The sequence below is a fragment of the Amia ocellicauda genome, chromosome 16 (genome assembly GCF_036373705.1).
Source record: "Amia ocellicauda isolate fAmiCal2 chromosome 16, fAmiCal2.hap1, whole genome shotgun sequence".
Taxonomy (NCBI): domain Eukaryota; kingdom Metazoa; phylum Chordata; class Actinopteri; order Amiiformes; family Amiidae; genus Amia; species Amia ocellicauda.
Window position 1 is genome coordinate 22063229 of NC_089865.1, and position 26006 is coordinate 22089234.

The 26006-nt window shown below is 39.6% G+C and overlaps 1 protein-coding gene across 1 annotated transcript in view; it reads right to left on the reverse strand.

The window, feature by feature from the left end:
- The window catches only part of LOC136711995 (partitioning defective 3 homolog B), a 272341-nt gene that overhangs the window by 128605 nt on the left and 117730 nt on the right, over positions 1 to 26006 (reverse strand). The window contains exons 11-12 of the mRNA XM_066688637.1: positions 15424 to 15609; positions 7296 to 7466 (exon numbers count right to left, since the gene is read on the reverse strand). Of these exons, the coding sequence (XP_066544734.1) occupies positions 7296 to 7466; positions 15424 to 15609 (357 nt within the window). The remainder of the gene's footprint in view (positions 1 to 7295; positions 7467 to 15423; positions 15610 to 26006) is intronic.

The window sequence follows — 26006 nt, forward strand, 5'->3', positions numbered from 1 at the left end:
GAGAACACATCCGCTGTCTAAGGAAGGCTAAGCTAGGGCCTCCACCTTTACATTTTAACCTGATCCAGGATCTAAGCCCCATCTCTACATGACAAAGGGCCTTTCAATTAATGTTAAGAAATTATAACAGAACAAATGATAGGGCACGGCTGATGAAATAGGAGTCGTCTGGAAATCAGTGCTTGAATCAGTGTCCGTGACAGGAGACAATTTTTCAAAAGCTGCACCTCAAAATGCAAGACTTTGGGAAATAAATAACTGGTGATATTGAAGACGGCACCCCCAAAATATGATTTTTAATATTTAGTATCAAGCTGGCAAGATGATGAGCAAGTTGAACAGGGAACCTCAAATAATTCTTAGCAATGTCAAATATAATGGATAACATGCATGCTCTATTAAACGTATAGGTGCCTGACAAATCAAATGGCAGCTTTAATCCGCTTCAGAGAACATTCTTATTGTTCATGTGAGATGAGAAGAGATGCCACTCAGTCTTTTTGGAAGGGATACTTAAAGCAGAATTAATATTTACAGATGTTAATGCTAGTGGCGGTTTTAAATGTATAAAGTAAATCATACTCTCAAGGGAGGACACATCTTTGAACAGGCTATTCAGAAACAAATTGTTTTGCATGTGTAATTGTTCTATATAATGAACGCAACCTGTTTACCGAAGCATAAATTATCTTCTGAAGTTGGAACATCTACCCAAAGTACGAAGCTTGGCATAAATTCATTGTTTACCTAATTATGCAATTTGGCAAGCCCAGCCTGTGCAATATGTGCCTGATCTGAGTGCAGCTAAACTTAATCGATGTATTATGAAAAGTTTGTAGATTTGAAAGTCAAATTCATATATGTCGACCCTCCTAATTGCTTTAATCTCAATGTCCTTTACGGCACAGTGTGAGCATGACTGAACAACAAGGCAGGCGGTTATTTGTTTTCCTCGGTTTCGGTGTAGTTTGCGAAGTGTGTGTGATGTGTGCATAAACAGAAATAAACCCAGCGGCTTGTAATTGGCCGTGGGTTTGAATGATTGACCTTCCTCATAAACTTTAATGCACAGAGAAAACAAATCTTTTGGAAATAAGGGGAAAACAGAGAACAGCATAAGACAACTGGAGCACTCCAGCTTTGTTAATCCTTTCCTTGAGAGCTCACCAAGGGGCTGTGGACAGCTTAGATGTCAGATTCACTGATCTCATGCTTTACTGTTCAGTGCTGTGCAAGTGCATGGAAAGAAGCTGAAAAATCCCCTTACAGTTTCCTGTACTGGTTTCAACATATCTTTTTATTGTTGTTATATTTAATACAACAGGTGCAAATAATTACTGGAGGTGCTGTATAAAAAGTTCCAGGGCATTGATGACCAGATACCCTGCAATGGTGCCATGCATGAACCGTTAACTCCTATCCTATCCCTGTGGACTGTGTTTCGGCAGACTGGTCAGTGTGCAGGTTTGTGGAAAAGTAAAGGGCAAATGTTGCCAAAAATAAGACAGTGACTGAAAGTGAATAAGATTAGAGAGGATCAATGAGGCTTCCTGGGCCAAATCTTCCATTTAAATCTTGTCAGCCTCTATTTGAAACGGAAGAAGAACATGGAGCTTGTCGGTTTCAAAAATGCATATCAGTCGGAAAGTGACGGTTACAGAAGATGACTAATCCAAATCCAAACGAGCCGAGCCAATCAGAGAATGATGTAACTTGTCCAGTGTGTTTCAATGTGGCTTGAAAATAACTTTTTGTAAAAAAAAAAAAAAAAAAAAAAAAAAGTGGATTTACATTATTTTGCAAAAGTAGATGCAGAATTACAGTTCACTACTCCTTTCACCCCTGCAGACAAACACATACATGTAAAAAAAACTCAAACTCTACAGCATCACAAAGATCACTTCCCCCCCTCCTTTCCTGAAAGCAGTTTTTCTAATATTGATCGGATGACTCGTCTTGGGTAAAAACAAAAATACAAGCACACAGCCGTTGAGAAACAGAAGCACACTACGGGATCCTCACAGTGAAAATAAGTTGTCACACAGTATTTAAATGCGTAATGTGACACCCAGACTGTCGCTCTTAAAGACCTGATCGCTTATTCACTGTAAAACAAGAGAACAACAACATTACAGAAACAAAAAGCTGCATTAGTATTAATGTATTTCACTGTCACAACCCCGAAACCTCTACGCTGCCATCTGTAACCTGACACATGCCATAGGTGTGCTTTTAATTGCAGACACCTGTTTATAGGGGTCCGCTTTCATTTCTTTCCTTTCTTTTTTACTCTACTTGAATGTGATTGAACTGCTGGGCTGAATCATGAGCAGGCCATCAGGTGGCAAATAAAAAGTGTTGGAGCCTTAATGAAAAGCAGACATTTCAGCAGTATATACAAAAAATGGCTAGACAACCTCAATGGAACAGGAGAAAAAAAAGCCAATTGTGAAGGTGTCAATTCAACTATATTTTACCAGCCAACAGAGGCCTGCTCACATGGGAAATACATATGGTGGGATACATGCCAATCTGGGTACACTTCAGTCCGTTCGATTAAAACATCATACAACTAGATTTGGGGGAAAAGAAAAGTAGGATATCATCTCTGTGCTGTAGATACGTCACATGGTGTAGAAAGGTGACATCAGTTCTGTGAAGGGAGGGAGGCGATATTTGTATTCTTATTTTTTTGGTTTCAAGAAGGACATTGGAAAAACATACGATTAAGCCATAATAACCAATTAAATACATTTGTGTTTATTCAAACATTTTTAAAAAGCCAATTGGATTTTACTTAATATTCGTAAAAGAGGGATGTTCATTATCTCATGTCTCCAACATTTCTTTGCTTTTATTGCTGATTTATCACAGAATTATCATTTCTGTGAATCTGTTATTCACTGTTAAAAAAACAAAAAAAAATCATGTTCTGACATAATATGAAAGCACTGAACATTTGAGTTTGGACTCCACTAGACCTCTGAAGGTGTGCTGTGGTATCTGGCACCAAGACGTTAGCAGCAGATCCTTTAAGTCCTGTAAGTTGCGAGGTGGGGCCTCCATGGATCGGACTTGTTTGTCCAGCACATCCCACAGATGCTCGATTGGATTGAGACCCACGAGATTATCAGTGTTATTCACTTCACCTGTCAGTGGTCATAATGTTATGGCTGATCGGTGTATATATATATATATATATATATCTATATATATCTATATCTATATATCTATATATATATATATATATATATATATATATATATATATATATATATATATATATATATATATACTTTCTATGTAAATGGTCAATTAAAAACAAGACGTGCTGTATTCGCTAGGAACCTCCACCAGCCCGTCTGGAGTTGTGTGATGTCTGCTTGATTGTGTACATTCCTATTATCCCTCCTCAGACATTCAGTCGTAAAGTTAATTAAGTACTGAAAGAAAGTAATGCTTTATATCTGTCAGGAATACATACGTCAAAACTTGTATCAGATAAATTTGCCATGAGGGTTTGGCAGGGTTTTATACAAGTTTTTGTATACAGTTTTTGTTGACAACAAAGATAAGCTAATCTATGTGATCTGAAGGAGGGAGAGAAAGAAAAAGTAAAAGACAATAGCTTTTCTTTTGACTATCTGATGTTACATTATTTCAGAACAGCGCTACCCACATTGTATTACCATTTTCCTTTCAATGCACTTAACTAGACACAAATATTCAGATTGAAGAAGGTGAGTCTCTATCTCTCTTTTCAATTCATAAGTCCATAAAAGTTAGGGCACTTTAAAACAAAATGACAGCCTATAACTAAAAACCAACAGTAACAAGAACCAGCAATGGATTGTACAAGAGGTCATGTGCTACATTTTTAGTTTGTGTGTGGTTTTGGCACCATGACTGCCAGTATAAATCACAATATTATGGACAACAGTGTACTGCCAGTATTGCTGGAAGGTGATGGTGCCCATACATCTATTAACACAATAATATCGTGTCTCAAAGCTGAGAGAGTGACACATCGCTGCTCACAGGCCTGACCTCCATCCTAAAGAACACTACCCAAGACTGTCTCCTGCCCTGCTTGCCCTGATCATGATATCGCATTTACTCGGGATCAATAAGAGCTTAACAAACCGTTAAATCGGGAAACAATGGACAGATTTCAACCTGCTGCTTTAGACAAAGGAGCCAGTGAAGGATCCCCCCGCCCCCCTGAGGCTGCAGGGCCAGAGTCCAGAGCTGGGGAGCCCAGGCATTCCCTGAGCTTGATTTCATTACCATCCAAGATCTTATAATCAGATTATGCCAGGGTATTGAGAATGCTACTTAAAAGCTATGGTGACAGGATGTGATTAGATCTGGCCGTACCTTAATAACATTTCCCTGAAGGCTCTACAGCAGGGCAAGGGGGACTGGTACAGTCGGGGCGGGCAGCACTGATTTGCTAAAAGCTTTAACATCTGTGCCAAAGCTTTTAAGACAAGTGAGCTCTCTCTCCTTTTCTTTTTTTTTTTCTTTCCCCACTATTGTTTATCTTTCGCTATTATTTATTTATCTATCTATTTATCTAACAGAATCAAACAAAATCGAGTTCCATACATCCCGTGTTCCTATAATGTATTCCACGACATACACCGGCTGAGGCAAATTTCAGAAAACCAGACCCATCAGAGGATATAATTATGTCGAATTCTTCTGGTTTGCTAAATTACCACCTGCAAAACAAGGAAAGGGGTGGCTAATTATTTGCAGGTTACACATGCAAGAACAGACACCTTCCATTACACGCACCCACACAGACACGCCAAACAAGTTCTTCTACAAAGTGCTAAAGAGCTTCGTTATAAACCTCCTTGCAATCTGGGGAGGGAACGGTTCTCCAAATGTGTCTTTTTGATGTGAATCCATTTTGAAATGGAAAATAAATAAATAAATAAACAATCTGACACTAAGTGGTTATTTTCTGCCTATTCCACCAGCAGACCCAGAATTTCAGTGCATTTACCAGCTTGCCCATGCAGAAGAGGTATAAGTGCCAGGCAAAAACAAATACACTCTCAGAAGCAAATTATGTCAGGGTAGAAACAATATAACAGCACAGTCTTCCAAAGTCCCTTCAATCAAACCCCATTGAACAAATTACAGCATGTTTTGCTAAGGCTTTTATTCCATTAAGACAAACTATTACTAAATTAAAGCTGGGCCCACTGGGAATGCTAAAATTTGCCGAGCAAAGCAGCGAGCATTCACTTAAAAATCTGCTTTCTCCCGATGATGAATTACATGAATCGATACCATAGCAGCTGATCAGTAGTAGCACTAATTAAAGTATGCGGCTAACAGAACAGATCCTTCATTTTAGGCCACATTACTGTCTTGGCCAATAATAATAGATTGTTGGGAGAGCGAGGAGATGGAGCAAACCTTGACAAAGTCCACAACGAGAGTGGGTCATGGTCCTGACCTGCCCTCCCTGTTTCTGTTTGGGGTCTAACAACATTATCATTGAACCCTGGACACATCCTATAAAAATGTATCTTTATTTTACAAAAACAATAATCATACATAGAGCCGGAGCACCATTTCTCAAGAGGCGGCCCGTCGCTACAGTTTACAATAACCATAAATCTGAAAGAGATATGGCTTCTTTTGTCTGACACAATTATACGGCAGTTAGACGTCCATATGGACTGCGGGGATAGAAAAGGTTCTCGATGCGGGGGTCGGACTCTATTCATCGAGCGGGTCTGTGACCCCCCGTTCACCTTCGCTGATGGATGAAGGAGAAAAAATGAAGCTGAGCAGAAGTCCCAGGGTAGCTGATTCACATTGGTGTCTTTTGAACACCTTGACATTCGCTTTGTTCCCCAATTGAATTAGTTCATTTCCCTGATATAAAAAAACACATGCATTTGTAGCACTTCCTTTTAATAAGGTGTAGCATGAATTAAGATCCCGAAGCTTTAACTCAAAAATAAGAAAATGTTTAGTCTCAAAGCCCTCACACCATTCTTCTGAACAAAAACTAAGCCGAATTCCCAAAAACATAGGGAAAACCATCCATTTTGTTGAACCAATCTAATTTGCCCTGGGTACTTGTAACGTTGCCAGTGAGGTTGGTGCATTTAAACGGACATGGCAGACAAAATAAAGTCCTATGTTTGAGTAGCACTGGCATTATAAATACATATACACATATACTTATACCAGCCTAATTTGCACTCATTTCTGACTCCGTAGTTCATTCTCTCTAGAAACCTGAATCCTGTGAAACTAATATTGTTCTGGGTAAAACATACTGTATTCTGTGTATGGCTGTAGGATACAGTAACTGTTTTACTAATGCTGTTGGCATGAAAAGACTCATCTGTCAGTTTGATGGGCAGTGGAGGGGTATCGGTTTGACATCAGCAGAGTACGGCGTGTTGAGGTGTCGAGGCTGGGCTAAAACTGACAGGCAATTCAGAGCCAAGGAGTAATAAAGACAGTGGAGTAACTTACAAGACCTTCAATGTCAGAGGGAGGTAACCCCTAGCATCAGTAATATATGAAGTTATGTAATACGTTTAGGAAATGCAGCATTATAGGTAACTCAGTTTATTGTAAATCATGTCTAAACAGAAGGTTGAGCTTATTTTCAGCTTATACTTACATATACTCATTTTCCCATTTGAGGAATCAAGTACTACTTTGAACTATATTTCATATCTTTCCCAGTTCATATCTAGTTCACCACATCCATTTGGCCTGTATGGATGATGTTAAAGTAATCATCAAGGGCAAAAGTTCACATACAGGAAAGATTAATTTACACAATGTATACACAATGTATACATACAAAATGAAGAGGAAAGTAAAAATGCAGTTTTGTTACTTCATCATTTCACTGTTTTTGCCATTAACCCAAGCCGTTTTATGCCGTGAATATGTTCTTTCGATTTTATATAGACCTGAGGTCAATTATAATTCTAGAAGAAAAGCAGTTTTGGTGAGATCAGTGATACTTCGGACAATTACAATCGTGTTGTAGACTTATAACACAATAAAAGGCAGTGTGCAAAGCAAATATTAACAGCAGTATTGGAATTGTCGGTCAGTAAATGCAGGATGCAGACATTCGGAGGTTTATCCAATTGAAGCATGAAGATGGTGTAACCAGACTGTAATGGATCAATTATATGAATTGCATTATGGAATGGCATTGTAATGGACCCCAGGGATGTTTATTATTATTTTTAAGGTCCGTTGTCTCTCAAATCCTCTACAAGGCTGGTTTTTGGGATTACCTTGTTTGGCCTTTCCAGGTTTCGCGCCACCACCAGCTGGATCATCCCCCGAATGTTCCCCTCCATGGACATGGACCGCCGGAGCGTCTCCATGGCCTCGTGGTTGGACTTCGACAGCAGAGACTCCCCATTCACGGCTATGAGCTGGTCGTTCACGCGCAGCCGCCCATCCTGAAACACAGCGAGGAGGTCAGGGTCAAAGAGCAGAACCGAAACACTGGATCACTGGTGCGCAACATCAACTCTCAGCTGCCAGGCAAGGCTCTAACACCTGAGCCCCACGGGGATGTGTGCGGTGTCATTCAACCCCAAACCTATCGTGGATGGGACTTTTTTCACGTGCATGGGAAACAGAAAAAGTGAAGAAGCCATCTTCAAATTTTACAGAAAATGGCTCTATTGGCAAAAAATTCAGTCGTTGGACAGACAGGTCTTCATATTACTGTGCTTAAAAGCTCAGAAAAGGAAAAAAATATTTTGTGCTCCCGTCTCATTCATGTGTTCCTGGCAAAATGCAAGTCAAGCAGATACTGAAGACGCACAGCTCTGGGGTTTATTATGGTGCCGGTTATAATGGCTCCGGCTCTGCATCCAAGTTGCATAACAAAGAATTATGATTCTTGAATATTCAAAGGGAGTGTTGAAAAGCGCTGAATGTTTATATGATGAATATTAATTAGAGTACATTTAAAAAAAAAGTTCCCTTTGATCTCTCTCTCCTCATTCGCATAAAAATAAAAAAAGAACATGTTTTCCATTCAGGGTTTTAGCGGAAGAACAAAGCCAGTGGGGTGCGGTTTCTTAAAATGTAACACCAAATAGAAAAGTGATTCCTTTTAAATAGCGAGTTTTATTTGATTGTTTTAGATTCTGTTCATAAAATATTGGTTATCAGTGCTGGCTGTCTTCCCATATCAAACACACAGTGCTAAAGAGCAGAAATGGAGATACAGACTACAGGATTTTACTGCTATACATGCTTTCAGGATGTTAAATGCAGAAAGCAGCGTGGCTTTGTTGTTTAAGAGCTGTAGCTACAAATGGAAAAATGTAACACTACATTGAACCCCTCTCCTTACGCTTTAAGGTTTGACAGTTTTATCCGCATTCGAGGAACTTGTTTCAAACTATAATAATTCTAATCCTTACATTTTATGGGCTTCTCATCACTTTGATTGTACAATGTGTTTTTCAGTGAGCTGAGGAAGTGTCTGTGAGGAGCTGGTTTGAAGCACAGTGTAGGGGGTGGGCTCTGACCCAGACAGGAGTCATTTACACAGCAGGTAAATTAATTATGTTAATTTTGGCACAATTACAATTCAAAGATGGAGCCGCACACAAAGTCAAACACCCGAAGCATACAACGACTTAATGAGCTGAAAAATATGACTTCGCAAATAATTAAACTGACAAAAATATAAAAAGGGCTGAAATGCAGTTGAAACTGGCACACGTATTATCATTTCAAAGCTTTCCACGTACTAAATATAACAGAAAAATGCTCTGTCCAGTGTGAAAGAAAACAAACATGAAGAAGGCTCATTAGCATTAAAACTATTAAGGCAGATGCAGCGTTTTCCCTAGAGCATTATTCTGTGCATATTATTAAACGCAATGAGGAAATGAATGCCGGGGAGGATTTTACTTTTAGTGGGAAAGGGAAAGTAAGGGAATTAGCAAAGCATTCTCTTCGCAATGAAGGGTATACTGCATTTAATTTGATAATTTCCACTCTGTGTAACTTTTGTCAGAGAGGACATCCATAATAAAGCATGGTTGTATTTTAATTCAGATGAGATGCAGGGTTCAAAACATGGACATTTTACCTCCCATCACTAGAAGGCACAGTCCACATGCAAGATTTCCCCGTGGTGTTTCTCTTATGCTCTTTCTAATGAGCTCTAACACTTATGAGGACTGTGCTAGGACTTCTGATACCGTTAAATACTCCAAGTAACTGCAAAGTACCTTTGGATTTTATGTATAAATGTCAACAGGCACTACAACCTAATCCTGAGCTAATGACAGTGTCAGTAAAATAACCCCCAGATTCTTTTTAGACCGCAATGGATTCCAAGCATCTTAGTGCTTGTCATTCCTTCACTTTGACCTTTAACCTGCCCTTTAACTTCTGAGGCCGAATCTGGACTGACCTTCAGACATCCATTAATTAGCCCCCAGCCCGCTTCATCTCAGATTAAAAGCTACCTAAGCTCCAACTACTGAGCCACGACTCTTTTCCGAATTGTTTTTTTTTTTTTGTTTTGTTTTGGCCTTTTTCCTTGCATGATTCATCACGAACTTGGAACCAGAAAGTGGCATTGATATGTGCTGTAATGTTCTCAAAGCAAGGCAGTTAATAAAACAATAAATAAGTAATTTCAGTCTTATGTCAGCAGCACTGTGAAATGCAGAGAATGTAAAGCTGTGAGTGAAAAATGATATAATACTGCACTGAATGGGTCAGATCTGTGGTGGTATTTGGGAGGTTTCTGCTCATTAGTCAAAGAGGTCTGGTTAAGAATGCTGGGGGTCAGAAAATGTTCTGGGAATAAAAACTGTGAACCGTTAACACTGCCATCACTGACAGTTTTTACATGTGTGTGTATATATGTAAACATGCAAATCTAATTGTGTTCTGTCCATAATATAGCCCCGCTGTGGAAGACTAGAGGCAGGAAAACCTAATGCAAGAAGCTGAATGCAGCAGAACAATGGGCTTATTTTGCTTCATCTCCTGGAGCCAACTTCTCCCTAACTCTTCACTTATCTTTAAAATTTAAAAGGGAAGTAAATACCAATGCTCACTCATATTGGAGCACAGACCTCATCTGTACCACTATGGACTCAATTACACTAGTGTTCCACATACACTGGGCTACAGAAAGATTTATATTTAATTAACAAATTGTTTTCCGTGTAGAAAACTCCATTGAATACAGTGACCCAGTTGACCACGGTGAGGTGGCGGAGGAAAGTTAAAGACCCACACTGTGGAGCAACAAGGTGAATAAGGTTTTATTTTGAAATTATCAATAACAGTCAGTCTGTCTCACTGCAGGTGACGGATTACTCAAAGCTCAGCCGACAGTCAGAGTGACTCAATCAGAAACATATTTATTGTTTCAGGTGTAGCAACAATAAGGTTACTCACTGGACTTATTATATATATTTATATATTAAATCATGTTTTCAGAGCAATATATAACAATCCTAGATTCATGCCACTTATGGGAATAATGTGTACTTTTCACTTTCAGTAGATGTTCTTGTTGCTCTCCCTTTTTTCCCCAAAGTGAGAATGGTAAACGTTTTATTGGTTTGTTTTTAATCATGCAAACTAGAATTCTCGGAAAAGGACTTGACACTATGGCTAACTTTCTTAAGGCATATAGTGTAAAGTTAAGTTTACATGTGTTTTTACCTAAAATGTCACTTAAAGCTTTCAGGGGTCCACTGAAAGAGCAGAAACTGTTGAAGTCATATTTTATGAAGATAGCACATAAATATACACCGATAACATTATGACCACCTGCCTAATATTGTGTAGGTCCCCCTTTTGACGCCCAAACAGCCCTGAGCCGTTGAGGCATGGACTCCACTAGACCTCTGAAGGTGTGCTGTGGTATCTGGCACCAAGACGTTAGCAGCAGATCCTTTAAGTCCTGTAAGTTGCGAGGTGGGGCCTTCAAGGCTCGGACTTCTTTGTCCAGCACATCCCACAGATGCTCGATTGGATTGAGATCTGGGGAATTTGGAGGCCAAGTCAACACCTTGAACTCGTGATTTATCAGACCAGGCCAGCTTCTTCCATTGCTCTGTGGTCCAGTTCTGATGCTCACGTGCCCATTGTAGGCGCTTTCGGCAGTGGACAGGGGTCAGCATGGGCAACCTGACTGGTCTGCGGCTACGCAGCCCCATACGCAACAAACTGCGATGTACTGTGTGTTCTGACACCTTTCTATCAGAACCAGCATGAACTTTTTCTGCAATTTGAGCTACAGTAGCTCGTCTGTTGGAGTAGACCACACAGGCCAGCCTTCGCTTTTGCATCAATGAGCCTTGGCCGCCAATGACCCTGTTGCCGGTTCACCGCTTTTCCTTCCTTGGACCACTTTTGATAGGTACTGACCACTGCAGACCGGGAACACCCCACAAGAGCTGCAGTTTTGGAGATGCTCTGACCCAGTCATCTAGCCATCACAATTTGGCCCTTGTCAAAGTCGGTGAGATCTTACGCTTGCCCATTTTTCCCGCTTCTAAAACATCAATTTTGAGGACAAAATGTTCACTTGCTGCCTAATATATCCCACCCGCTGACAGTTGCCATGATAACGAGATTATCAGTGTTGTTCACTTCACCTGTCAGTGGTCATAATGTTATGGCTGATCGGTGTATATATACACACAAAAATGTAACATACTAGTATGTATAAATATATATATCAGGTATGGGCAAGACAGTCTCAAGTGGCACAGTGTCCCCTGGTTATTGTTCAACCCCAGATCTTAATCAATTAACTGAATTAATAATTTAAATAATAAGTGAAAACACCTGTCCAGGGACACCTCTAGCCCAATCAGATATAATGTGAATTTGGTAAAGCAAAAATGGTTTTGAAAATCGAAACACAAAGCCTTATTTAGAGCATTTGTAAACTTTCACTAAAATCTTCATTGCATTGTCTTGTCTGCAAGTCTTAAAGTCATGCATTGACAATTTAAATGCATTCATTACTTTAAATTATTTAGCTTCATTTTAACCCTTTTTAAAAGTACAATCTCCCATCTCCAAATTGTTTTCAAACTATTGAATACTTTGCAGTTCACATTACGTCACAATCTACATATAACAGCGGCTAAGTGACCCATGCTAATATTTGCTAAAATACCAACATCTTTTTTTACAACAATTTGTAAGGAAGTGTAATTTAAAGCGTATTTTATGTGAATTTTCCAAAGCATTACACACAGATCTAACGACTGATGTCTGATGAAACCTAGCCCCCTGGTTACATTTACCAATGTTTAGTACATGTTCTGTTAATATATTATCATTTAAGTAAGCTTATACAATAATTGTTGTAATTACAAAAACGATATACAGTTTAACCGATATAAAACAGATTATTTGCTGACTATTAATAACGGAATCGAGGCCATAGCAAAACAAAGCATAGCAATATAACATGTTTTGGCTCCCGAGGACCACGTTATATTGGGGTAGAGATGTATTAATCATTTGCTAATTTAAAGGTACATCGGAAACCTGCAGGAATCAGGCCATCGAGGATGGGAGCGACCCATCACTGATGTAAATGAAAGGTGTTTTGCAATCACTACTTTAGAAAACGGTTTCAAAAATGTTTTGGTTTGTTAGATTCAATACCTAATCCAGTAGCACAATTTGCCTTCTGTAAGACATGCATGCAACAAGTTGAATATAAATGGCTGCCCATGAAGTGTTTACATGGAAAATGAAATATGATTCACATATCATGTATAGCAACATTAACTGTAACTAGGCTGCTGTACATTATTAATTACAGAGAGAGCCTGAGTCAGCAGCCAATATGTCAAAATGGAGAATTTATGAACATGTTTTAGGCTCTCAACACACAACTGGGAATTGCATAGAAAGGCTGAAGAAAAAAAGGATACTGAGCCCACCATTAAAAGTATTAAAATACAAACACGTTTTTTTTTATAAGGCTGTCACTTGCAGTTGCAGAAGAAAAGTGACTTCTTCCACAAGAAATAACATTCCTCCCATGATTTCAGATTTAATTTTAAGCACATTTCCCTGTAATACAGCTCGTAGCACGGCTCCCATTGAGTTACCACACAGCAGCCAGAGCAGACTCCGAGGAGAGACAAATGGGAAAAGTCTGGTACCCATGTGCTAGGGTAAAATCTAGATCATTAGCAAGGTCTTTAATTCTCTAATTGCACTTAATATTCTTGACAGGAGACCCACGGTGCCAGTGCACTCCCATTCATTTTTTTTTTTTTTGGCCCCTCCGCTGAGGTGGCATCAGGACAGAATCAATGGAAGGATTTAAAGCTGTTTTACACCGAGACCAGATGAGATCATGTGGATGGTGTTAGTGAGCTTGGAAAGAAAGGCGCAAAACTTCTGCACAATGAACTTTTCTTTCCTACTACTCCTTGTGTACTTCGGTGCAGTGCTGTGAGCTCTCCGGTCACACAAGGTGAAACACGCTTATTGGCAGCTGGGATCTAGTGCCCTCAGCCCACAGCCCAGCTTCCCTTCAAGTCCATTATGAACCTTTATTGAGTATATTTTGGTCTTTGGTTTTACAATCCTTTGGTGGTAGTTTTGTCAGGGACTTAAGAGGGAACACCTAAGTCCTATGGCAATAAACCAGAGCTGAATATATACTCTGGAGCAATTTATTTTCCAAGGAACTCACCCCCATATATACGTGTGTGTGTGTGTGTGTGTGTGTGTGTGTGTGTTTGTGTGTACATATTAGCCTACACGTTGCATTCTTCCAGTCATACCTGCTCCACACCTTCTCCAATGACAGCTGCAATCAGACATCTATCAGAGTGATGGACTGGTGTCAAGAAAGCCAACAGGTGATTTCTGTTTCTCTCTCTCCCTCCTCCATGTCTGATGGATAAATTCACTTTCGTGGTCATAGGGGCTGAATTGTAACTGCCCGTGCTAGTTTAAAAACTGTGAAATTGTTCTGTGACAACGTATTGTACCAAATAAAAATGGAGTGATTGATTGACAACGCCCTGGCCTTTTTCTTAAACTTGAACAGTTTCCATGCCTCCTTTTCCTGTTGGCCTTGTTTCACTGATCTTTTGCAGTATTACATGAGAACCATTCCCCTCTGTAAATCCCCTGCACAGGTGAAAGTGAGTGCACAGTTCAGAAAGCATGCAGCTCCAGTAATCCCCAAACAGATTACTGTGCCATTTGGGTAGCATTAGATTACAGACTAGCAGCGCAGTCATGCGGCACTGGCAGTACTCTTGCATGGCCTAAAGTTAGCAATAAGGAATATTGCTAGATTTAGGGGTTAATGGAGGGAGAGAAAATCTTTCTGGAAAGCTTTTAATATATTGAAACTGGTTCCAAGAAAAATAATACCAAAAAAGCCCTTTTATAAATGGGACCGTTTTTTTAACTGCATTTTAAATTAAAAATAATGAATGCAAGTGTCAGTGAATATATGAATACAGAATGGAGTGCATGCTGAGCTACTCTCTTTTCTTCTGCAAAACAGGACTTTTTTAGAGCTAATGAGCAAGGGCTTTAGTATTTGCAACATAGTATTAGAGATGAGGGCATTTTTGAAAGAAAGCATATCAAAACTGGCCAGTGAAATAAATCGAACAGCATGGTCATTTACTTAGCAGACACAAAACACACCCAGCTTCACCTGGTTAAATGTGTTTTTGAATGTACTAATTCAGAGACTTTATCTTCAGCAGCTTTTAAGATAAATCTTCCTTTTTAATAAAACAAATTTGTTTAACTTATTTTTAAACAGATTGTGCTACATATAACACATTTTTAATGAGCAAATACCGGAAAAAGTAAATAAAAGCAATTTCACCGTCTAGTGCTTTTCTACATCTGCAAGATTACAAATCTGAATGCCAAACTGTGGAGAAGACTATCACAAAGGCACTTTGAAGGCAGACTAATGCTTGTCTAAATGATGCTGAGAAACACATATTTCTGGTATTATTAGTAAATCTTGTCAATGTTTATGCTAAAACAATGTTTAAAGAGAAATAAAACAAGAAATAAAATGTAGTAATGGGTCTGTACTAAATAACAATGGTCTAGAAGAATGCAAACAGCCCCCTGTGCATTGTAGTGTGGTCTCCATACTGCCCGTCTCGCACTCACATCGACACAGTGCAGTGCGCTCTCAGGAGGCCAGAGTGCGTCCCAGAGCGAATGCTATTGAAAACCTTTGGTTGCTATCTGACAAGGTCGAGAATGCTGGGAAGAGAGGTGGGAAGGTCATCGGAAAGGGAATCTAAATAGATGCCAGCTGCTGCTGCTTTCATGCTGTCAAGGGAGGTTGCCACGATGTCTCGCCCCACCACCCATCCCACTTCCAAGTGTGTTCCTCTGTACCTTAAAGGCCGCACCACCGTGGATGATGGATTTGATGAAGATGCCCAGGTCGGCCCCCGTCTCGCGGGACTTGTTTCCTTTCAGGCTGACCCCCAGGCCAGCCGAGCCCGAGTCATTAAGAGGCACCTCGAACATCAGGTGATCCTTCAACTCCTGCGATGGTAAGACGCGGTCCTGCTCCCCCTTCTGAAAGGCACAGACACAGGGGTTAGTGGCGAGGATGACACATCTGGAGATATTGTAAAACTGTAAAATAACCCAAAATAAAATCACAAAAATAGTAGCAAAATGTTAAGCCTACATGACATAAGTCATACACAAGCAACAGAGCCTGTTTGAAGTTGTAAAGTTGTGTAGCTGTAAAAACATTGCATCGTGAATCTATACTATTATCTGTGAATCTAAAGTCGAAGCTGCCACTGATGACGCACTCATTTTCAAGGGTTACATTTGAGAATGCATGGCTTGTAATCGAATGACTTAGGAAATCTGGAGAGAAAAACAGGCAAATAGTTTTATACAAGATTAAGCATTAATTAAGCAGAAGGTTGGTAGAAACCTTTTTTCTTTTTCTGTGCTTTGTCATAATTCTCAGAAGGGTTTACATTTCCTACTATGTAAAGCAACTTAATAGAAGTCTCAAAACAGCTCCCAAAAGGTGTACAATCACAGAGAGCCACTGAGACTATAAACACATAGTGGAAATGCCATTTAAAAATACAAGGTTTGAATGTTTTAAAAAACTGCATATTTTTAAATAGACATTCTATTAACAATGTATTTCTTAACCTCAGAGGGCCACTTAAATCAAGAACTTTATTTTCCTTATTCTTGACACTTTGGAGAAATCCAGCCAGTGAAATGAAAACATGTCACACCACAAGCTGTCAAAATGTCAAAAAAAAAAAAAAAAAAAAAAAAAAAACCTTAATGCATCAAATTCATTTTATCTGCTGGGAATCAGAGACAAAGACCAAAAAAAGAAATACACTCATATTTGGATTACTCGGTTCACAATTTTATTTAATTTAAAATAAAAAAACCCTGCCAGGTTATCACTCTTCATTAAAATGCCATTCTGGATTATTTACAAGAATTCGCAGCCTATAAATTGCCGTTTAAAAGCCACAACAGACGTGTCCATGTTTCTTGAGGAAGGATATTATTTAAAGTCACTCAAGCACAAGAGACAGAGGTAAATACATCACAGGTTCATGTTATGCTCCATGTCTGAACTAAGATAGATAGTAACCCATTTCCTAGCATAAACAGATCTTATTGTAGTGAATTGCGCCATAACACCACAGAAATGGAAAGCGTACAGGGAATCAACAAAAAGTCCCCAAATCCCTTAACGCCAAACACTGAATAACAAGCACAATGTGCAAGAAATGGAGAACTCATCATTAAGTGTTTATTTCTCACAGAAAGCACATTTACAAGTTCAGCGAATCAGAGTGAATGAGCTCCATCATTATCTGTTCTCATGTTTCGATGGTGTGACATCCACACGGACAGAGGGACGGAAAATAACGCATTTCTGGCTGCCTATGAAGTTTGATCTCGCAGTTTTTTGGCTTCTTTGTGTACAGGTTGGGAACCTTCACAAGGCACAGTTACAAGTGCATGTCCGAGCTCGGCTGCTGCTTGCAGGTCACTCATAAGAATGGAACCATAAACTTAATCAAAAATCGATGGAGGGTGGCAGAATGGATATATCTGAACTTTTTTTTGTAATACAGAACTTAAAATCAACCTCTGTCTCAAGTTCAGCACAAAGACGTCTAGCACAGACCTGGAAAATAAGTCTATATAGATTCAGAGCAGCAGACAGAGGCCCTTTCCGTACAGAAGGTTAATCATAGGGTCACTACACTGCTAACAAGCCATCAGGAACGCTGGCTGGAAACGGCCATTCATGTCATAGCCTTATTTTATAAAGGCAATAATAAAAGAAGGCAAAATCATTTCACTGCGATTACAAAAGATGACGGGTCAAAAAGTTGGGAGAAAACCTGCTCAGCATATCCCTACAAATATAACTGTTGTGCAAGAGTCTGTCCACTTACAACAATACCACAATGTCCTTTCCATTTCCAATTATCAGATTGAGGAATTGATTGTGTTTATCAAATGCAGTAATCGAAATCTTGAGGTTATAAAACCATAGTTGAGTATTTAAAAGGAAGAAAATCACCCCCAGAGACTATTGCAGTAACTTATAACCCATGTTGAGTATACTCCAACAGCTCAGTCACAATATGGAATTGGCTGGGGGATCCGAGGTTGGCTACTCAATAGTGACCCTTGACCGTGGCAGGATATCTGAGGCAGATATGTTTGCACTTTAGTTGCCACAGCACCGCAGTGCCCGTCCTTCTGAACAGAAGCTGGAAACCAAATCTTGATGGATGTCTTCCCAGATCTGCCAATTTCAAACCGGTGTAAGAGGAGAATCTGAATTCAGAATCCAAACGGCAGAAAGCAATTGTGATATGGTTTGGCCTTTCCTGGATGTATGTCTTGTGGATTCTACAATCAAGGAGAGGTGGCCATTTATTGTACTTGGTTTTCTGGAAGTCTCAGTGCTTATGTGAAAAGGGTAAGTGAACATTTAAAGCCAAAAACAAAAGGAGGGAAGCTCTATATTGCACACATAGGCCTAATGGCTTTAAATAATTTTGTTTACAGTTCACATCCCACTCCCTTGGGTCCTGGCCCAAACAGTTATTAAATTACCGCTATCTTTGCAGGGCTACACCGGCTGACCGCAGCAAGGTTTTGAATTGATCCGAAATCCTGACTTCTAACCTGCTGACCCCTAAGGGTTTGAGGTCCAAGCTGTCTCAATGACTGGGTGTGTGTGTGTCCATGTCCTGGCTTTGTCTCCAGGGGGTTACATGCTGGGCTGCTTGTTGCTGGGGTAGAGCAGCACAGACAGTATCGTAGCTATTAAGAAGTGTCTGGCCATACAGCAGCAGAAGGTGAGATGATTCTTGGACTAGTGTTGCAAATGTGTTGAAGTAATGCCTCATTCTCATCTGTTTTGATTTGTATTTCTTTTGGATTCACTTACATTTCATGTCATGGTGTATATTCATTTAATGTTTGTGTATGTGTGTGTATTTATTTTATTTATGTTTGTAACTAAAGAGAAAATTATAGAGAGGATTGTTATAGTACTGCTAAATTTGTCACCAAATGTATTATGTATGATTAAGAGCAATAGGGAAAGCTTATGCGCTTCTCTATCAAACTTCCTATTGGCACTATCCTTCAAGAGCCTTTGTTTGGCGATGCTGTTATTCACCATGGTGAGTTATCCAAGCAGACACAAGTGACACAATAGGATGTTCAGAGAGATGGGGAAACATAAAAATAGAAATAAATTACAGGAAAGGGGAAATATACTCATTTTTGGACTTATGATTAAGTTTCAAAAGCTTTTTTGTGTCAGTAGATATACTGAGAGGAATCATTATTGTTCTATTGTGTTTCTTACACTTCACCTTTAAAGGTTTACTGCAGTATCCCATGGTCAAATCACAGTGAGGTGCAGGAAAGTAATATCAAATAAGGATAAAGCACAGGACAGGAAAGTGAATCTTTATGAAAGACCATGGCAAAGCACAAACTGCCAAATGAACATCCAGATGTACTATAAGAGTTGTGCAGAAACAGCGGTCACGTTTGATACGAGACTGTAAGGAAAGGTAAACTACATCACTGGCTGCAGCTTCACAACTCCTTACCTAAAATCAGACACACAACACCCAAAGACCTGACAGGCGGTGAAGGTAGGCCTTGCTCCTGAGACTGAGATCAGATATTATTCACTACAGATGTCCCAGAATTCTGGTCTCCAGGACTAAAACTTAGGGCTGTAACCAGGTGCGACTTGATGGGATGCAGAGGACATGAACAAATATTTCCAATGAAAAAAGGCACAGAAAAATAAAATAAAATTACTGCACTGTGAGTGACCATTCAGCAAATTCTTACTTTTTATTAGAAACAGTTCTCTCTGCTCAGCAGCCAAATACTGTGTTTTGACAGCTGTTCTCCTGTTTGCACTATATTTAACTTCCACAAGACATGGAGAAATGGAAATGGGTGGCAGTGAAGTAGCTTTCACCGCTTTGGAGAGGGTCGGCAACCTACAGATTTGGTGGTCAGAATGTACCCCCCCATTCTCTCCTTTTCTCCACACTTTCTAACCATCAAGAAAGACTCAGGTTTTCTGAAACAATCCACTTCATTAAAACCTGACGTCTTCATAGCCAAGGGGCTAAGAGACAGCAGGCACTGAAGACAACAGTACCTTTGTGTTCTGAGCAGGGTGTTTACAGGCTTTGAAAAATGACACCAAACATGGCCAGCAAAAACTGTGTGTGTTGAAGATGATATGCCATTTTGGAAATTAGTAAATTAGTAGACCTCTGTATCTACATATGTATGTATGTAGCCCGAGATTATAAAGCCAGAACTGACATTTAGCCGTTATTAAAAGGGTTAATTGCACAGCAGATAACTTCAAGCCATTTACTCGCTGTTCCTATTAATCTTCCTGATTGCATGTGATAGTAAATGATCTTTCATATTTTTAATGTTTTGGAAACAAAAACATTAAAATGCCAAGAAGTTTTTTTCAGAAATTCATCAACCTGATGATGGTAATCAAAGTGTTTTCACGGATGACGAGTCAAAGCTACCGCATCCCTCCTAAGAGCCTGGAATGACCTCATGCTCTGTCATCTCTGGACCACGCAGGCATGATCAAAGGGACACATATGAATGCTTCCCATATTTAGTGCTTTCAGAAACGAAGTACAACATAACCTCATGAGTAACAGGGCAGGAACATCTACAACAGCTTTATAGTGATAGTGAGGTTCCCCACTGTTTTAGGATATGGATGTAGATATAGCTATAGAGAGACAGAGACATAGAGATATATTCTCTATGTACAATACAAAATAGCATCAAGACAAAATGCTGGATCATTTACGATTTTATTTTTTTAAGAAACACGTTTCATCTTGCAATAACAAACAGCTGCTGAAAACATGAGCCACCCTGAACAACTTAGTAAAGAACAAATGATGCCATTCACACAGGGCTAAATAATGAGCAGCCATTGTCCTTTCGCTTGGTGTATACGAGTCCGCTCACATGTGGGCAACTTAACAGCGCTTAATCATCGAGGTAGCATTTATTTTCCCCTTAATGCGTTAAAAGGGACTACAACACCAAAGAGACGCGGGACTCTGTTTACGGTTTCCCTCATTTGAAATGAAATCCACCAGCGGCTCGCTGCCTTAGCTGTAATGTGCCCCTTAAACCTTTCTAAGGACAAATTCATTTAAATATGTATTTGAGCTCATTATTTATTTCAGATGACCACTGCATTTTCGAATCGCTTCATTTATGATAATCTGATCCCATTGCGCCTGACTCTAGGATCGTTATACGCAGCCCTACTTCCTTCACAGACATTCCCCGTTACTGTTCACTCGTCCTGTGAGACCAGTAGAGGAAACCACGCTTGTTTGACACTCCAAGACCTTTAACTACCTGCCTGATGGTCTTGACTGCTCTTCTCTCTCTCAGACTTGCAATGTGTTGCCTAACCCTGCCAAACTGTTCCACAATGATAAGAAATCATATTCCCCCAGGGGATTTTTTTTTTTTACAGGGAAATGAAGACAGTATTGAAGGTTCCTGCCTAAAATAAGGCAGTTATGCGTTGCCTTTATTTCTTCAGGGCTCAGTGAGCCAAGGAAGCGAGGAGGAGGAGAATGGTCCCTTGCCTAAAGGTTAAAGCGGGCTAATGCTTGGCTGTGCATGACAGACCACACATGTTCAAACTGCTAATGGACACTTTAGTTTTTCTGGCATCGCGCAAGAAACTTCAAAAGGAGAGCTCCCGCTTTGATTTAAGTAATTTAGGTTATGAAAGGCTTGGGAAGATCATTTCAGCACTGCGAATATTGTGTGAATGAAGAGAGAAAAAAGAACAAAACAAAAACAAGTTTCAAATAAATAGCGACACTTTTAAAGCCAGCCTCTTAAATCACGGACCTCGCTGATTCATTCCCCTAATAAATAAATCAAAAAACAAGCCACAAAGTGTCAGATCACTTTTAAACTTTCAGGAAAAATAATATTGAATTTCCACTCAATTTAGCCGTGCAGCTACAGTCTGCGTTTATTCATGCTGAACTTTTGTACGCCAAAACAACACGCCACTCGTTTCTCACAACATTTCGCCAACACATATGACTCGGACTGGGACTCATAATTCAAAACGTCCGAAGGGTGATTTTTAGGCTTCAGCATTTCGGATTACATTCCAAACCTAAGGTCTCTGTTATACGTTTTTACTTTACTCCCCCCGAATGATTACATGGTTAAGCCGTGCAAAACCGTTTGAGACTGAATCATCTCTTACAGGGCATAATAAAACCTCATTTACACTACCTCCCAGGCTGCGAAGAGGGAACACAGCATTTGAAAGTGAACAACAAATAAATATAATATGGGTCATGTGCTTTTATAGCACACAGTGCCATGTGTGTTTTATTAAGCGCATATTAGACTTTCCAAGAACACCACACCAAAAAAAAAAAAAAAAAAAGCACGAAAGATCTCATTTCTAGCAGCCAGCTTAAATTCACATTTAACGCAGCGGCTGACATATCTGAAACTTTATTAACCTCAGACCAAAAAGAAAAAAGTTGTTATTGTAGACAGTCCTCACAGTAAGCAAAGGACCAGGCCTGTTTGTCACAAATTAAAAACCTGTCATAAAACACAGCCAGAAAACATTGGGAGGATTAAAATTCACCAGTGAGTTTGTTAGGGTTTGTTAATTGTGATTTCACATTAATGGCAACTAGGCTTAGGTTTGAAATGTCTGGTCACGTGCATAATAAACACATTTATAAAAATATCAGCTTGTAAATCCCAATTAAAGAGAAAATGTAGCTCAAATGTTTATTTTTAAGTTGTTTTTCAAACAACTGAGCATAACAATGACAACCCGACTGTTCTTCTATAATCCTTTGAACATCCAAGTGTGACCTTCACAGTATTTATTATTGTAGATCCCATTACATGAATACGGTGATGAGTTGTGTTTTCATTGTGCTCTTCCCATGAGAACCCATAAGCTCAGTTCCTTTGCTGTTGGCACATCTGAACAGTAACTGTGTCATCAAGAGGGGAAACTACAGTTAACATACAATACTATGTGAAACTATATTCCTTTCCGATCCAATGACCAATGTGGTTTTATACAGCACACGTTGAAAAGGAAATTCTCTGTTAAGCTCGGTTAAAAAGGGGCTACATGATCTTTGTAAAACAAACACATAAAAAATGCATGACTGCACAACTTATTTTACAAAATCAGTTCTGCCATGGATATTTCTGACACAATGCATATATTTGGTCTATTTTTGCAGACTATAAATACAGATGCAGCCCAGCCCTGTAAAGGATAGGTCCAGAGGGAATTAATTGAAAATAGGTATAATATATGCTATAGCTATAATCACCAGATTAAGTTCAGTAAGATTTCAATGAGAGCTACTGCTGAAAACTCATTTGCATTTGCAAGGCACATGGCTAATTGACATGCCTCTCAAGGTTTCCAGCATGGCATCCTTAAGTCACGGCCTAATACTGAGCAGAATGGAGTCGATTAGCTGACAGCCTGGAAATTACTGGGTAAGCAAATCTGACGCAAATAACACCTACCAGACAGCAAGCTTCTTGTGGAAAACAAATTACTTTGATTCAAATAACTTAGGTAAATAACCTCCTTTCAGCGTCTGAATGGAAGTCAGGTCGCCCTAAAACTCTCAGAGCAAGGAAACCGTTGAAGCTGTATTTCAGTCAATGCACACCAAACAAACCCAAAAGGTTACACAGTTAGTGATACAGCTATGAGGTCCTGGCACGTAGCAAGACCCGCTGATTCAGCAAATACAACCTGTTCTATGTTTGCAGCTGTAATCTCCGCTACACACTGATCTCAATAAAACGTCATTGCTTCACTGAGATCACAGGGTGCAATGAGGATAACAATTAGTTTCAGGAGACACAATCTGGAACAAACTCCCCAGCGATGTGGTTGAAGCCAAAATTTCGGAACATTCAAAAATAGACTGGATAGGATCCTTGGATCACTTAATTATTAATGGACACCAAACAAGCTGATGGGTCGAATGGCCTCCTCTCGTTTCTTATGTTTTTATCTATTGTATACCCATTTCAGCTAATGCATTGAAAAGATAAAAAGGTATATACATTATGTTAGACAAGCAGGACAAAGTTATTTAAACATAAGCCCACGTTTACAGAAATTAATGCAGACACCGTTTAATTTTCACCTTCACGTTTGAGGATTTAGGAAGTCTTCAATTTGCAAATCATTATAACACTGTAGTGTTAGTTTCAAGATGTAAAAAACACAAAAATAAATAAAAATACCTTTTCTGTATCTTAGTTTTCGAAAATGGAAAGCTCTCTCTCTCTTTTGTGTGAAATTTCTGTAATTTCGTTTCTGTACCTCGGAATCGGTCTTGTTCAAACACATATGTGGCGCATATGATTAAGTTGTCATTTTACACAAGGACAGATGGCGCGGGAGATGATGGATAGGTGTAACAGCTTTTTATTTATTGTACACATCCAAAGGAGTGTGTGAAAAGCATCACCTTCTGTCTTTTTTCTGTGCAGCTGAATTTCAGATAAAAATCACTGGAAACGTGTATGGTAATGCTGGAAAAGCAGCAAATGGATTCCTCAACTGTGAGGGACCAGGGGAAAGCTTCTCAAACCACAAAGTTCAGCGTATGGTAGCTGTGATGATACTGCTGACAACATTCAAGAGAGTCAAGCATTCAAAAGATGATGTCAGTTTCCAAAAGAGAATTCCTCTTAAAATACATTTAAAAACAGCACTACAGTACTAATTTAATGTTCTTCACATTTCTCAAGATATGCAGTTTCCCAAATCACTGCTTTTATATCCTCTCTCTATTTCGGCCTTCACTGTGTCTCTACTTTGAAGAACTTGTGTGTCAATTTCACATCATATGAAAGTGCTGTCTGAAAAATAAAATACTGCATTCCCCTGCAAGGCCCATTGAGCCATCTCTTCAGACACAGATGTGGTCTTTTGTCCAAAGCCTAGCTGACAAGTACCAGGAGCTGTAATGAAATTAGCATTAAAAATCAGTAAAATGGCTTAGGAGAAACGAACCCGAATCCCCAGTAAAAAGCATTCCAATCCACTTTCTGCTGCTGAGAGGTTGGGAGGGCAAAAAGGTCTTTTCACAAAGGCCAAAGGCTCTGGTGCCTGGAAGAGGACAGAAAAATGCTGAGCTGTGCAAAATGATTTGGATTGTTTTAACTATAAATCAAACTGCTCTGCTTTTCAGAACAGCTGTGTGGATCACTTTCAAGGGCAGAGGGGAGGAGCAACCTGGCTATTCGCTGCTCGGGAAATGCCATATGAAGTTTGTGTGCCGTCAAGTGTGTTGTTGAGCCAGAAATACTGTCATAACCTGGAAGTTTTGAAGAAAAAAGGAATTCTTGGGAGACATCATCTCCTTCCTTGTACACGGGATATCAAGAGGTTTATTGAGGAAGTAATGCAGGTAGTTTATGGAGGCCTGTTTTATAGATTAGAAGCAGGTTGCCAGACTTTTAGGCTTCATTCTTCAGAGCAGCATTGCCAACTGAAGTCAGCTGGGCATGATCATTTTCGGGGAAACTACAAGACCTATGGAAATAACTAGCGACGCATATAAAGTACCTGTGAATACAAATTAAAATTAAAATTACTGTTCCCCTTCCATTTTAACGGGGAAACGTACAAGAGCTGATTAAACAGCAACATTTTCAATTGGAACCCAGTTGACAACGCGAGTGATTAATACACACACGTGATATACCGTGGCTTTGAAAGCAACGCTGCCAGCAGCAGGAAAATAGGTGTATTTAAATGATTATTTCCTTTTATTAAAATGTCAATTCAATTTTTCATTTCCACCACCTGCAAAGCGCCATTTCTCTGCCTTGGCGCCAGCCTGGAGTCACAGCACTACCTGCACTTTGAAAGATTAGCAGCAGTGCATAGGGCACGGCATTTTAAAAAGACGTGTTTCAATCCTTTTTAACAGTTCTCATCTGGCATCCATAAATGCTCCCAGAGCTTTGTTCTAAAGATAGACCTGGCACATCAAAACCTCCCTCGGACATGACTGACAGCCTTGCCGCATGGGGATGCATCACACAACAAAGTGAGCATTAAGTTTCCCTGAGGTTAAAGGTTTGGGGGAATAAAAAAAAAAAATGAGTTGTGTCTATAATAAATGTGTTTAACGATAAATTATTAAAACTGTGGTGGGAGGCAGGCAGGAGAGGAAGCTAGATGGTAACTCTTACCATCTTGCTGTGTTGGGGCAAATGTACCTGGGTAACATAAGGATGCAATTATTTCTGGTGGCTGTCATTTCTGATATCAAAAGCCTCTGATTTCATGACCGGACCAACAGCAAGGCTGTCTCCCA